The sequence below is a fragment of the Canis aureus genome, chromosome 10 (assembly GCF_053574225.1).
Source record: "Canis aureus isolate CA01 chromosome 10, VMU_Caureus_v.1.0, whole genome shotgun sequence".
NCBI classification, from domain to species: domain Eukaryota; kingdom Metazoa; phylum Chordata; class Mammalia; order Carnivora; family Canidae; genus Canis; species Canis aureus.
In genome coordinates, this window is record NC_135620.1 from 66,854,260 (window position 1) to 66,868,729 (window position 14,470).

The following is a 14,470-nucleotide window of genomic DNA, read 5'->3' on the forward strand; positions in this document are numbered from 1 at the left end:
TCGATCAGGACCAGGTCCCTGGCAAGAATGAGCCCATGTGCGGCTAGGACTCCAGGTCAGAACACACATCAAAAGGCTACATCTGGTGTGGAGGAAATGTCCCTAAAGCCCGTGTTAGAACTCTGAACCAGAAAACTGCCATTTCCCCAGCCCTCCCGGGGAACGAAGCTGGGCAGACGTGCCCTCCCTGTATGGCGGAGTTGGTCTTGAGTACATGAAGGGTGGGAGCAGGGCCCTGGCTTCCTGACCCCATCCTGGCAGGAGCGGGTCTTGCTTCTGCTCTCTCTTCCCTTCCTTGGCCCTGCCCTCCACTCTCCTTACCTGTGGGTGTGGGGAGGAACTTGGGGTTATGTGCTTCTCATCGCTCACCTGGCTCCCCTAACTTAAGCTACAAATTCATGAAAACCACTCCAGTCCCACTTTCACCACGGCCCTCAATGAGACGTGCTCTCAAAGGCCAGGACTTTGACAAGTAGGATCAGACGCTCATCTGGTTCCTATAAGGTCACCCTCTAAACTATGACGACGACCAGGAGCCAGAATAAAAGTGGACATCAGCCTTCTCCCAATGTCATTTGCAAATATAAGGGAAAAGATTTCAAAATGCAGAGATGGGTAATGTATTTTCACGGCTTAGCAAAGATATTTGCACTAAGGATAATTCTGACTTATCCCCCAAAAAAACCACACAAAAAAGTACTGTATTATTTTATTTGATGAGGGGGGATGGTTTCCAGTAAATAATAGGCAAGGAATCTGGATTTTTGATCCCTGAGTGATCTTTGGGGAGGTAGTAAAGTAAACTTCACGTTCCCAGCACATGTGAGCAGGGACAGATCAGGGCCAAGCCAGCAGGGACTCCACGGGGAGGACCTTTGACATTCTAGAGCCTTCTCTAGGGTCTGGTCAAATTAGGGCTCTTGTTCTGTGCTTTGGGGTTAGAGCATGGACTGAGGAGGTGGCTCTGCCGCTTTGGGGGAGGAAGGGGTGGCAGCATGGGAAGCATAGTGGGCTTCCCTAGTGCTAGGAAAGCCCGAGGTGGTGTACGTAATCAGCAATAACGCAGTGTCAGGCTGGAATAGGGCAATGGGACACCCACAGACACCTACGTCCTGGAAGGGTGCACATTCACTTTTCATGCTTTTACTTATTTTTTCCCTCCCATTTCTCAAACCAGGATCTTTCCTAGAGTTTTCTCTACAATTAGGGAAGGGCGTGGAGACCCACAGAGCCTATGATTTGTTAACAAGCAACACTGAAGCCACATAATAACCCCTTGCCACTGTGTCTTTCGTTTTCAACCTGAACGTCTTTCATTTCTTCCTCCATCACTTCCCTTGATTTGCATCCCTTCACCTAGACAGTTCACAGAATTGGGAAGAAACGATTATGACAAAAAAGAGCCTACAGGGAAAATTGCCCTGATGACTCTGTCCTCCGTCGCTTTTTGACAGAGGTGACCTCAAGCTCACGGATGCAAACATCTTAGGGATTCTAAGAAATGGCCAGGGAATGATTTCTGTGGTCTTACCTGTCACCTTGGATTATGATTCCTGCCATCTCTGGTTATAACTAATTCTGGGCATCATTCTGGGCAAAGATCCTTCCAAGAATGCTGTCATTGTTTAGTTCACGCTGTGGTCTGAGAATAAAAACTGAAGCAGGCCCAGCTGCGGGACTCTGGAATGTCCGGTTAGTTTCTTTCTTTCTTTCTTTTTCTTTCTTTCTTTTTCTTTCTTTCTTTTTCTTTCTTTCTTTTCTTTTTCTTTCTTTTCTTTTTCTTTCTTTCTTTTCTTTTTCTTTCTTTCTTTTCTTTTTCTTTCTTTCTTTCTTTCTTTCTTTCATTTATTTATTCATGAGAGACACAGAGAGAGGCAGAAACACAGGCAGAGGGAGAAGCAAGCTCCATGCAGGAAGCCCAATGTGGGACTCGATCCTGGGACTCTAGGATCACGCCCAGAGCCAAAGGCAGATGCTCAACCACTGAGCCACCCAAGATGTCCCTGATTAGCTTCACATTCTTTGGTTTCAAAGGCTCCTTGATTTTAAAGTTGCCGAGACCCTCCCAGAAACAACCACCTGTTGTTCCTAACAACCCCAAATTATTATCGGATAATAATGCCTTAAGAAGAATACCCTACTTCTGAAATGCTGATTACGGAATCTAAGGCCAGCTAGGATTATCTGACTGTACAAGATGCTGCAGATAACCAACAAAAACATCCCTAGTTAATGAGGTGCAAGGGGGATGGCTGCCGGTGACCCCACTTCGGGTCCCTGTGCATGTCACCCAATGCGTGTCTGAGTTAATAAAGGTACAGCACTGCTAAGTCACCAATGGCCTTGGATAGCAGGGTAGTCTTGGCCATCACGAGCCATGTATTCCAATCTTGAGTAGAATTCCCTGGCCATATGCATTCCGACCCCATCACTTCCTCCTTCCTCCTCACCCCACATACATGCTTGTTAATATGACAGTCTTCAGCAGTTGGGTGGGTTGTTTTTACTGCCGTAAATAGGCATACGGTCTAGCGTAACGATAACTTTCATGTAGTCTATATCTTGTGCTAACTCTTCTGTACCCGCCGAGATGCTGGGTGAAACCATCGGCCAGAACTGACAAAGGAAAATGTTGTCCTGGGCATGATTCCGCCCTTGCTGTTCAATCTTGATCTTCTTAGCTTTCCATCCCGTCCCGGTCCGTGGTGGCCGGAAGCCATCCCCACATCAACACCTTCACACCCATTGCTGGGAAATCTCAACGTGTTCTCAGTTGTTCTCATAAGTCATGTTTCCAGGAGAGTGTTCATTGGTTTTCTCTGGCCCTGGCCTTCATGTTCGTGAGAGCTGCGGTAAACATTTCAGCAGGGCTGGACTAACAAGGAGCGCTCACCTTACAATTCTACCCTGGTAAAGACCATTCTCGACCTTCTCTGACCATAGGCCACCCTAACTTTGGCAGGAAGAGGGCAGTTTACTGACTGAGGCCACGTGAAGAGATTTTTCCCACAGAGGCCTCGGAGACCCCGTTAATGATTCCCGGTGTTGGTCTATTGGCCACCTCCCGGCTGCCTACCTTTGGGTTTACTACTTTGCGCCCTACTGCGGGGGCTGGCTGCCCGGTTCTCCTTCTCAAGCCCCACTCCTCGCTGCTCCCCCATCTCAGCAGGAGAGTGTGGCCCCAGCTGTCCAAGAGCTGTGGTCCTCATGTGAACCTCATAGCCAGTGAACACCTGGGGAAAGGTGACTCCACCTCCACTCACACTGGGCCCAGAGCTGCCTTCTGGGGGAGGTTGAGAGGGAAGCCCTGTAATCCTGGGCCCTCTCTGATGCGGATGCCCCTGCCTGCAAGTGCCTTTTGTTTCCAGCTGCTAAAACTCCCAGAAACTCTATATTTAGCATAGAATGTATAGACACACCTGTGACCAGTCTGGGAGTCCTCAACTGGTCCTAAATGGCTTGAACCTTCATCTCACTTGAATGCAGAAAATCAGATTTATCAACATCTCATTCCACAGATTTCTAGAAATCCTCAGGGAAAACTCAAAAGTTCTGCAAATCTGCTCTGGTCATCTCTTGTCCCCTACACTGTCCCCCTGGCCCCACACTGCCGCTCAGATCTTCCCCTGGGCCACTGTCAGCTGGCCACCCCTACACCCTCAGGAGCAGCTTACCTCCAGCCTCTGCTCTCCTCTCATCCTGCATTGTGTGGGTTTGGGGCCTGGACTCTTCTCACAGCTCCATACGATGAGAGTAACCTTAATTCAGGAGTAATAGAGAATAATCTACATTAGTCACACTTGGAACCCTTGACTCAAGCCAGGCCCACCTTCAGGGTGTCCCTGCAGGCACCTCATGGCTGTCTCCCAGGCCCCTCCCCCATCATCTCAAAGGCCCAGTTTCCTTCCTTGCAGGGGAAGACTCTCAACCATGTCTGCCTGACCCAGGGCCCACCCTCCAGCACACATAAGGCCCCAAAGAGAGATGGTCACTTGAACCTCGCTGTTGCCAAAGGCCTGCCTACCTCCTCCTGATTTCCTGTTCCTTCTCCTCAAATGGTTGATATGGAAAAATCCATTCCCTTAGTGAAACTCCACCCTTCCCCCACCACAGAGTGTGTTCCTAAAAACATAATGGCCCAATATCAGCACATTCTGGATTGTTGACATTTACATGTGAGTCAGCAAATGGTCTAGTTGGTGCAGGACTGAACTAATCCTAATCCTCACCCTAATCTAGTGTCTGGGTCCTCTCCAGCCCAAAATTTAAAAAAGAGAAAAGACACCTGACAGGACTAAGGCAGTATCAGTGGAGATACAGGGGATGGGACAGATGTAAGGGATGTGGAGGAGGTGGAGGCTAGGGGCTGGCTGGGCATTGAGGCAGGGTGTTCAGGGTGCCATCCGGGATCCTGGGTGAATTGTGATGCCAGTGAGCTGCGATATGGAGTAGAAGAGAGGCAGCAGATGAGCAAAGATGAGAGTTTCTTTTGGAACATGTTGAGTGTGAGGTGACTAGGAAAGATTCAGTGGAAATGTGCAGTAAGCAGCTAGATGTAAGCCATTGGCATTCCAGGATCCTGGGGCATGGTCGTGACACAAGGAAGGAATCACATCACATAGTTTTCTAGAATGTTCTTGCCTTAGCTTTCCCACTTCTCTCTGGGGGATACACAGATTCTTCTCCTGTCTCACCCCAGTGGTTTCCTCCTCTCCTCTGACAGTTTGACATGCCTGCTGAGGTCAATGTGTGGCAGGATCTCATCTCCCTGATGGCTTGTCAGGCTTTTCTCCCAAGGGGAGCTGGTCTTCCTGTTTTGCTCAGCTGCATCTCCTACAACTGGGCTAATGGTGAATTCAAGGGCTGTTGCTTTTTGGAATCTCAGGATTTTCTGGCTGACCCACCAACCTGAAATATTAAAATTGAGGGATAAATTCTAGAGTTTTGGGAAGTTGCTTTTTTTTTTTTTTTCTTAATGGCTATAAAATAGGTCTTCTGAATGAATCAGGTACCTGAAGCTACATTTCCAATTCAGGGAATGATCCCCAAGTCTATTTTTCAGTACTGTTGAAGGCATATGTCTAATCTGATGTCTCATGTATGGTCAATCCCACCAACTTGATAATGGCTCTCATTAGCCCATCCTCTTGCCCCCTGAATTCATTGTACTCTTAGGATCTAGAGCTTTCTGATGAATCTTTCAATACATAGAGCAGTCCTGGGGCTTGAGCTCTCTGGCCAGGATCCCTCCTACCTCAGCTACTCTGCTGAATACCAGTCACTGGGCAAATGCTGGTCTTTGTTCGCCTTGATCCTCTTGTTCAGTGGCCGCCTCCGCGGTCCATTATGTAGGGCAGACAAGCTGCTGTTTCGGCAGTGAACCCATTGGGCCTCCCGACACTGTGCCTAATTGTATTCCCTGTTCTCTGCTACCAGATGCAGTAAATTACATTTCCTCCCAGCTCCCCGACCTGCCAATCCTCTGTTCACGAACAGCAGAACCATCACCTGGGCAGGACGGGACTAGCAGAGCCGCTGGTAAGTCCTGGGGAGCTATTTGGTTTTGATGCCAGGACTGGCCATGGGGCCTGCATTTATCTGAGCTTTAATAATAAGGGATCCCCAGATATCCTTCCATAGGGGACCTTGTCTGCAGCCCAGCCTCAGACATAGAGTTTGCAGTGGCCACATAGTGCAGGCATGAAGCCCTGATGAGTAATTAAGGACTGATAGGAAGGAATATTGAGAAAATCATAAAGCATTTTCCCCTGACTTTGATGGGGGCCTGCCTCTCTTGTTTATGGTCTTTATATCTCTCCTTATTCTCAAAGTTAAACTGTACTCTGCCTCCAGGGGTTTTTATTTTCCACATTGGACATGTACAAGATCAAATGATCTGAGTGGAAATTATTTTCAAAGTGTACAAGTATGTTGCCAAATCCTTTGGGAATTGAGCTGCTTATATATTATAAATGTGTATTTCCAAGTCTTCTCATTATTTCTGGAATTATTTCTGAGCTACTGTGGTATAGTTGGAGGGAAAGTAGCAGTTTAAAGAACATATGTTTCTTGCTAATGTTTTTCACAATGGTGGATTTAAAAAAACAATACATTTATGAGTATAAAGTATAGAGGGAGGTATGCTTTGCTCTGTTCAGTATGAATGTGCCTCAGAAATCAGAACTGGATGGACATGAAAAATCAATCTCTAAACTAATCTTTTTACTCTATACAGAAATGCACTGAGGGCCAGGGGGTCAAATAAAAAAAAAAAAAAGAATCACCAAGGTTGCACAGTTAGTGACAATGTAGGGGAACTCAAATAGGCACATCAGAGTATGTTTTACATAATCTAGGTAAGTTTATGTCTAAGATAAATCACACTGTGACACTTTTCATAGAACAAAATAATCTATGGATCCTTAAGGCAGAAGAAATCATTTATATAGGCCAAACTCAATATTTTGTGAAGCAAATAGTTCCTTCTTCTTTTAATGTAAAACATACCATAAAATGGCGAGAAGTGCTGATCTAAGTGTCATGTGCACTGATTAAATATCTACTGGGTGTCTCCGTAAACATCTTAGCATATTACTTTTATATACTGGCTCACAGAGTTCTAGAATTTGGTAGGACCTTAAATGGTGTCTGGTCAAACTCTGGCCAAGTTCATGTGTCCCTGGACTGAGAAATCAGTTCTTGCAGCCTGCAGCTGTGTTGCTGAGGAAACTCTGGCAGTGGCTTAAGCCGAGAGTTCTCACATGCTCCAAAGAGCACTTCTGAGAGCAGCTAGGGTAATAACTGTTCAACAGTCACACCTTCTGCTTGTCATTAGAGACTTGGGTGCTGCTAGTTCCCAGTAAGTATGGGCAAAGAGCTTCCTAGCCCCTTTCCACCACATGATCCTGGACCTCACAGGACTTGTGATGTGATCCACTAATGGATCGGCTCAGGGAGAAGGGGGGGACAGGGTGACAACTAATTTTTAAGGGCCATAAAAAAGGATCTGAACAGCATTGATAGTCAAAGAGCGTAATGTGCAAGAGGAAAATATTAATGCGATTGTAGTGCTGGGTGTGTGGGTATATGCACTGTCACCACCTAGCATCCTTCACAGTTGAAAGTGCTGCAGAAACATAATGATCCAATGGCAAATGCATTTTCAAAACAAGTATCGTGTGATCAGAGTCTTCAAAAATGAGTTTATGTGTACTTCTGTTTATTACGGAAGAACTAATTTGCATAGATGTATCTAACCGTGGAAATAAGTACACACAGGATTGTAGATGGAATCGCACTAGCTATGGTTAACTCCTTTGTCTAGACTATTTTTGAGATGGTGTCCACATTCATTATCAGTTATGGCCAACAGTGGCTACACAGAGCTTGGATAGCATACCAGATAATGGCATGCACCACTAGAATTCTTTCTCCTGGACTTGATCCATCTTGCTTTATGAACATCTTTTTGGAAATTTGCACAATCCCTGGGCCATTTTGCTTTTTAATTTTTTAATCTTTATGTTTTTAAGATTTTATTTATTTGAGAGAAAGAGAACGTGAGGGGGAGCAAAGGGAGAGGGACAAGCAGACTCCATGCTGAGTGTGGAGCCTGACATGGGACTCTATTCCAAGGTCCTGAGATCATGACCTGAGCCAAAATCAAGAGTTGGATATTCAACTGACTGAGCCCCCCAGGTGCTCTTTGGGGCCCTTTTAATATATGTCACTTGTCATTACTCAGTATTATGACAAATATTCTGGTTATTTGGAGTTTGGGAGGTTTAGGATTCTATATGAATGGGGATTTATTTAGCATCATTGCTTTTATTTATTTATTTATTTATTTATTTTTTTTATTATTATTTTTTTTATTGGTGTTCAATTTACTAACATACAGAATAACACCCAGTGCCCGTCACCCATTCACTCCCACCCCCCGCCCTCCTCCCCTTCTACCACCCCTAGTTCGTTTCCCAGAGTTAGCAGTCTTTATGTTCTGTCTCCCTTTCTGATATTTCCCACACATTTCTTCTCCCTTCCCTTATTTTCCCTTTCACTATTATTTATATTCCCCAAATGAATGAGAACATATAATGTTTGTCCTTCTCCGACTGACTTACTTCACTCAGCGCATCATTGCTTTTAGAATTAAGAGCCATCTATTTCAATTGAACATGAGGCCAGGCTTTAGCAGACCTGCAAAGTGGTCCTCAGGCCACAGTCACATACCTCTATGATTGGTGGTTAGTGCCCCTCCAGGAGGCTCACTCTGTCTAACTGGTACTGACTGTTGAGAAGGTCTTCATTTGATGGAGTTACCATCATTTGTCTGCCTCCATCTTCCACCCATCAGTCCTTATCCTGCCCTTGGGTGCCACTTGGAACAAACCTAAGTTGATTTCCCCTTAACTATTTAAAAATGACTATCATTTCTGGTCTTTCCCAGATCCCCACTCTACTTCCCCTTAATACCCAGAGCCCCAGTCTCTTCAGCTGTCTCAAAATAATGAGATTGCTTTGAGATACTGTCCTGCCATCCTTGCCTCTCCCAACTGAAGGGGCATTCATTTTGTCTCTTGTCTTCCTGAAGTACGATGCTCAGAGCTGCTCCACTCACTCTGGGGTGGGCTGATCTCTCCCCAGAGCAGAGCGAGAATCTACAGACTGTGTGACTCACTTTGCTGGTGCCATGGTCTTTCAGCTTCAGGTTCTAAAGTAAAGCCTCAGAGTCATTTGGCATATGTCACTGCTCAGCCTCATTCCCTTGATTCAGGGTAGTCATTTTTCTGGAATCATTTCCATTGAAACATATAGTCTTTTCTCCCTAATTGTGCACAAACTGCTACACCTGCTCAGAGAACCTACAAAATTCTTTATTTCTTAATCTCAAAAGGCCGAAGTAAGACTGAGCTATGCACCTTTCTCCCCTTTGTAGATTTGATGTGACTGTTCAATTTCTTCTTGATAGATTGTCCCTTTAAAGTGTCAGGGGCCCCACATGGTCTCTGAGGAACATCCGTGAAAGGAGGGGAAGGAAATGATGTACGAGGATTTGGTACTCAGGGCTCAGGTATTCGCTCCCATTTCAGACACAACAGCTCCTCTGTCCTCAGGTTTATATTGTATTTCTGCATCAGATTTCCATCTGAATAAAGGGTTTCATAGTTTTGAAAGTAGAAAACTCTCTTCTTTATTATTGGGGTTTTTATAGCTATTGATTATAGCACCCCAGCCTCACTTTTCGTCTCATTTTAGTATCATCTCAGATCTGAAAAGCAAGCTTCCATTATTTTTCATCATTTCGTTGATGAAAACATTGCACAGTTGGGGCCAAAGTCAGAGGCCTGTGACACAACGTTGGGGTCTCCTTGCCCTTGAGAACCCAATAGGCACCTATGGGACATGATCATTAAATGAGTAACAAGTTCTAGCAATTGTGATGACACCCAAGGCACATGTTTCTGTCTTGTCTATAGGAATATAAGGGACTTTGTGATGATCCAGCTGTGCTGTATCTCTGGCTTTGCCTAAATTGTCTAAAGAACTTGAACAAAAAGAAAATGGAATTCATCTGCACACCTCTTGCCTGATGAATCCTTCCTGTTTCTTGGTGGTCTGTGCTCTTTGAAAATGAACTTTAAAACGTAGCCAGCCAAGATGTCAAGCTACTTACACAGAGTCAAGCATTCTGTGCTTCTCAGGCCCATGTCTCTGGGCTCTGCAGTGTGCCAGACCACAGTAGCTTCATATCCTGCCCTCACTCTGGTTTGTAGGCAAGTATCTTTCCCAGAGGCCTCCACTTTAATCCATCCCTGGCTGTTTTCGGAACCTAGAGCCTAGGATTATCCATCCTCATTAGACTGCCTCTATTTCTTTAAAGTTCTCTTTATCAACCAGAGGGCTGTGGGGGAGCAAGAACCTAGTAAATCAAACACAGAGGCCCAACACCCAACCAACCACCAGTTGCATCATTCATTTGTATCCCTTTGCAGAAACGCACCACTTTGGTTCTTTTTCTTCATTAACTAATGAACATCTATTCCCCTGGCTAAGTTCTTGGAAAGAACAGCAAAAATACTTTACACATTCCACCTTTATTGTCCTCAGTATGTCATGTTGGGAAATCAGTAATTAAATATATCATTTTGTAAAAACAGACTTCTAGATTTTGGTTATCCTGTCATTGGGACTTCCAGCAGACTATCTCCTGTCTTTTTTCTCTGCCTCCAGGACCTTCCTCAATGGAGGAAATTTCAGAGAGCTTTTCTTCACATACTTTCCTGGATGTCCATGGATCTCTTTCAAAATCTCTTCCAGGGGCTCCCCAAAAAACCCCCTCCCCTCAGCAGCACCCCTTTTTTACTTTTTTTCAATAAGCTGAGCATGGGCCGCTCACCACTGCACAGACTGTAGTATACCCTATGTGGCTAGGGAAAGCTTGAGGGAAGAGAAGGCAAGACTAGGGAGTAATTTTGTGGTTAGACATGAGAGCATGATGTAAGTGAGAGGCTTTTGGTAAACACTACTTGGCAGCAGTAAAAAAGCAGGAGAATTTTTTAAATTGTGTGCATGCATCAAAAATAAAAGATTAAATTTAAAATGTAAGTCTCATTTTCCTACTGGTTCATATCCACCCTGGTTCACGTTTGAAATATCATTAGCTGAGAACTGGAGCAAAATAAAAATGCTTATTCGTAAACAACACACTTAAGATAAATGTTCACGCCTCCTGTGTGGTTTTCTGAATGTCTGATAACATTCTCATACGTGTATTCATGAAGTCTAAATATTGCCTTTGTGTTAAGCAAGAGCTTCTCAAAGTGTTCACCTAAGAACTCCTTCCTACCGGGGACAATGGATGCAGATAAAGCATGTGAGGCCAGACCCTGACGAAATCTGCTAAAAATCTGTTTCCTTTGAAGCCTTGTTTTATCAGGGAAAAAAAATATGGATGGATGTTGTATTTTATGGCATAACATATTCAGGTTTATTTTATTGGCAAAATGTCTTAAGATGTTCTACCCCCATATTCTAGAAATATTGAAAGAACAGTGTACAACATGTAAATATGACTATTAATATGTAACCCTAATGAAACCATGCCACATGTGGTTCAATCCCGGAGCCATGTCACATTTAACAAAATATGGTTGAAAATCACGTGCAAAAACAAAAGCAAGAAAATAAAACCTTAGAGGATTTGCCTAGTTTTCCTGAAGGATGTTAAAAGGACGCTAATTCATATCCCTACCCGGAAGCACTTCTCACGTTTCCTTTGCTTTACTCCCCATATCCTTTCCACTGCCACAAAAATGTCCCCTCTCCATCCACATCCCACGTAATTTTTATGCTATCTCCTACCGAACTCCTTGTTTCTCAGCTCTTTCTTGTGTGCATCTACTCAGCTCTTCCAGCACAGAGCTTCTCCTCATCCTCCTTTCTGTTTAGTGTCTGATTCCAGGAACAGGCAAAGACAAAATGAGGGTTGGGGATTAGGATGGTGAAGAGAGGAAAATTGGACCAACAGTGACAGGTTCTCATTGGTGGGCAGAAGAGGAAAGACATCTCTAAAGATTCCCATGTTAATAATTTTTATCCAATCACCTATGGATATAAAAATCAGGGGTGTTTCGTTCCATATTCTGTATTGATTACAGATCAATGTGTCATGTTGTTCACATATTACTGGATGTGGGGGGGATAATTAGGTATTGTACCTATAACTGGCAATCATTAGTATCATCCTTATTTGTCAGTATGTCCCATGAGTGTTTTAATAGTGATAGGACATAATATTTTAACCCAAACTGTGCTTTTTTAAAAAAAAATGTAAGTGTAATATTTATAAAACAGGCTTTGGAATCCATGCAAAATTTTAAATGCCTATTCTGTTTCTCTGGTGACACATTTTTGTGGGAAATCAGGAAATAACCAAGACAAATATTTCTCCTGACGTCACCATCCTTGTGTGAGTCCATGTATGTCCATGACAAATATCAGTTGGCCTCTCACTGTGTCACTGAAGGAAACTCAAGATCTTTGTGCTCAATAAGTGAAACTTTCAAACTGGACTTGAGGAAAATCAAGCACTGGATCTGGCTTCATAATCTTTTTAGTTAAGTGTTAACTGTGAACAGACTGTATCTTGTTACCCAAGCAGATGGAATAGTATCATTGCTGTTTTTTTCTAACCAGTTCAAACATTAATTACTGTGTGTACCTTTTCATTGGTGTCATGTTCTACAAAGTATTTGTGACTAGATTAAGGCAACCAAAGTAGACTTTTCAATTAGTAGTATTTGTTTCACAGGTATTTGTATACCTTCTATGCAAAGGCTCTAAGGTAGGTGCTGGTGGGGAGGGGAAATCATAGAAAGATGCCAGGTAAAAAAACTAGCCTTTAGGGATCCTAAAAGTCCATGGAGCTAGTAAAACATTCCTACAAATAATTATACTACAAAGTGGAAAGGGTTAAGTGCTTTCGGAAAGGTTTAGAAGTGTTCAGAGAATCTTAAGGGAAGAGAGAAGATTTAGAGATGGAAGGGTCAAAGAAGCTTTCTGGAAGCCGTGGGCAAGCTGACTGGGCATTGATGGATGGGTCATCTCTGGATGTATAAGAACTCTCAAAAGAAGGCCAGTTCAAGAGAAGGGAACCTTAAAAGCAGGAAATGTTTAGGTGTGGGATGGTGTTATCCGATTGTGCTAAGGAAAAAGGGAGCAATTGAACATTCAATTGAAAAGATAATCTGGATCTTCTTACCACAGTTGGGGAATGTGTAGTTATTCAGAAAGAGGTAGAGACTCAAAGGCGATGCTAAACGGAGATGTCCCATGGGAAAGGCAGGCGAGGCGGGGAGACAGCAGGCCGGGGAGGATGCTGAGTTCTGGGAATAGTGAGGAGTTTGCTGTGGCTGGAGTGTACGTGGAATGAGCAGGACTGAGAGACAAGTCTAGAAAGGAAGTTGCAGACAGATTCCCCAGGGGATTACGCAGCAAGCTAAGGAGTTTGGCATTTATCCAATATAGACACAAGGAACCCACGGAGGGTTTGTGAAAAAGGTCCTTCTTGTAGGCAAGATGGAGCACAGGCTAGCAGGGTCAGCGGACTTTTCCTATAAATGGCCTGATTGTAAATATTTTAGACATCATGGACCACATATGGTCTCTGTCACATATTCTGTGTTTTTTTTTTGTTTTGTTTTCCTTTTCTCTCTCTTAAATTTTTCTTTCTTTCTCTCTCCTTCCTTCCCTCCCTCCCTCCCTCCCTCGCTCCTTTTTTCCTTCCTTCCTTCCTTCCTTCCCTCCTTCCCTCCTTCCCTCCTTCCTTTCATTTCCTTTTAATAACATTTTTAAAACAAGCTTTGGGCGACCTTTGCCCCCTGCCCTGGGAAGTGGCAGGTAGAACTGGGACAAAGCCATCCTGCAGAGAGCAGAAGGGAGCCTACCTGAGGCAGTAGTGATAGAAGAAGTGCTGAGGAGGTGCTTGGGGGAGAGGCCTGAAGTAGAATTAGTTGCTCACAACAATTGTGTGGCTGTGGAAGAAATTAAGAAGAAAATGACACATCTCGTGTGATTCTGAGGCTTCTCACTTGAGAAACTATGTGGTACTGGTATAATTTAAAACCAAGACTACAGAGGTGTTTTTAGAGGAGGTTGAGTTCAGTGTTGAAGTCACGGAGGCTGATGTCACCCATGGGTCATCCCAGGAGAGCATCCCTGGAGACAGTTGGCTTTATGGGACCAAGGCTCAGATTCCTAGCATCCGGAATGTGTGCCTCCAAAGGAGCCTCGAGGTAACAGGTTTGAAAGGATGGAGCATCACACGAGACTCTAGAACAGGGAAGAGCAGGTCCTTAGAAACCCCAGAATCAGTGGCAGGATTTGGGATACGTTGGAGAGGCCTAGTCTGGATGGGAAGGGCTGGTAGGAAGCCCTCACAATAATCTAGGGAAGCAGAAATAGTGTCTCAGATTGAGTGGTGGCCGTGGAAGGGAAAGAAGGCGACAGATGAGAAAGACGGTGTGGGGCAGAATGGGGAGGACTTGGCACTGTGCATGGCAGAGGCAAGAGGCCTTCTGTGATCATTGTCCTCAAATCCCAGTGTCATGGGATGATACTACCTCCGTCTTGTCCTGTTTCTAGTTCCTGTTCCAGAAACCTAGCTAAGTGATGGGCGTACCCTCAGAACATATCACCTGACTGCTTTTGTAACTTCAGTTCCTGCAAACACCCCGGTCTACAATACAGTGGAGGATAGCCACATCCCACCTGCAAAAGCCTTTGCATTTTCTCCATTAACAGTAAAAGGAAATGCAAGAAAGAAAGAAAAAAAAGTAGAATGCTTGGTAAAAGAGTTAAAAAAAAAAAGATTTAAGATTATGGAGTTTTAGGATACTTCTTAACCAGGGCCTTTAAAATTATCTATAAGCCTAGGGTAAGCTGTCAATCAAAATAAACTCACGTGGTG

At 44.2% G+C, this 14,470-nt stretch overlaps 1 protein-coding gene across 9 annotated transcripts in view; it reads left to right on the top strand.

The window, feature by feature from the left end:
* Nucleotides 1-14,470, top strand: part of PALM2AKAP2 (PALM2 and AKAP2 fusion) — a 468,534-nt gene that overhangs the window by 261,674 nt on the left and 192,390 nt on the right. For 6 of the 9 annotated variants that reach the window (XM_077912859.1, XM_077912861.1, XM_077912863.1 and 3 more), the window contains one exon: nucleotides 5,437-5,538. The exons of the other annotated variants lie outside the window; for them this stretch is intronic. In XM_077912859.1, the coding sequence (XP_077768985.1) occupies nucleotides 5,437-5,538 (102 nt within the window). The remainder of the gene's footprint in view (nucleotides 1-5,436; nucleotides 5,539-14,470) is intronic. 9 annotated transcript variants of the gene reach the window in all.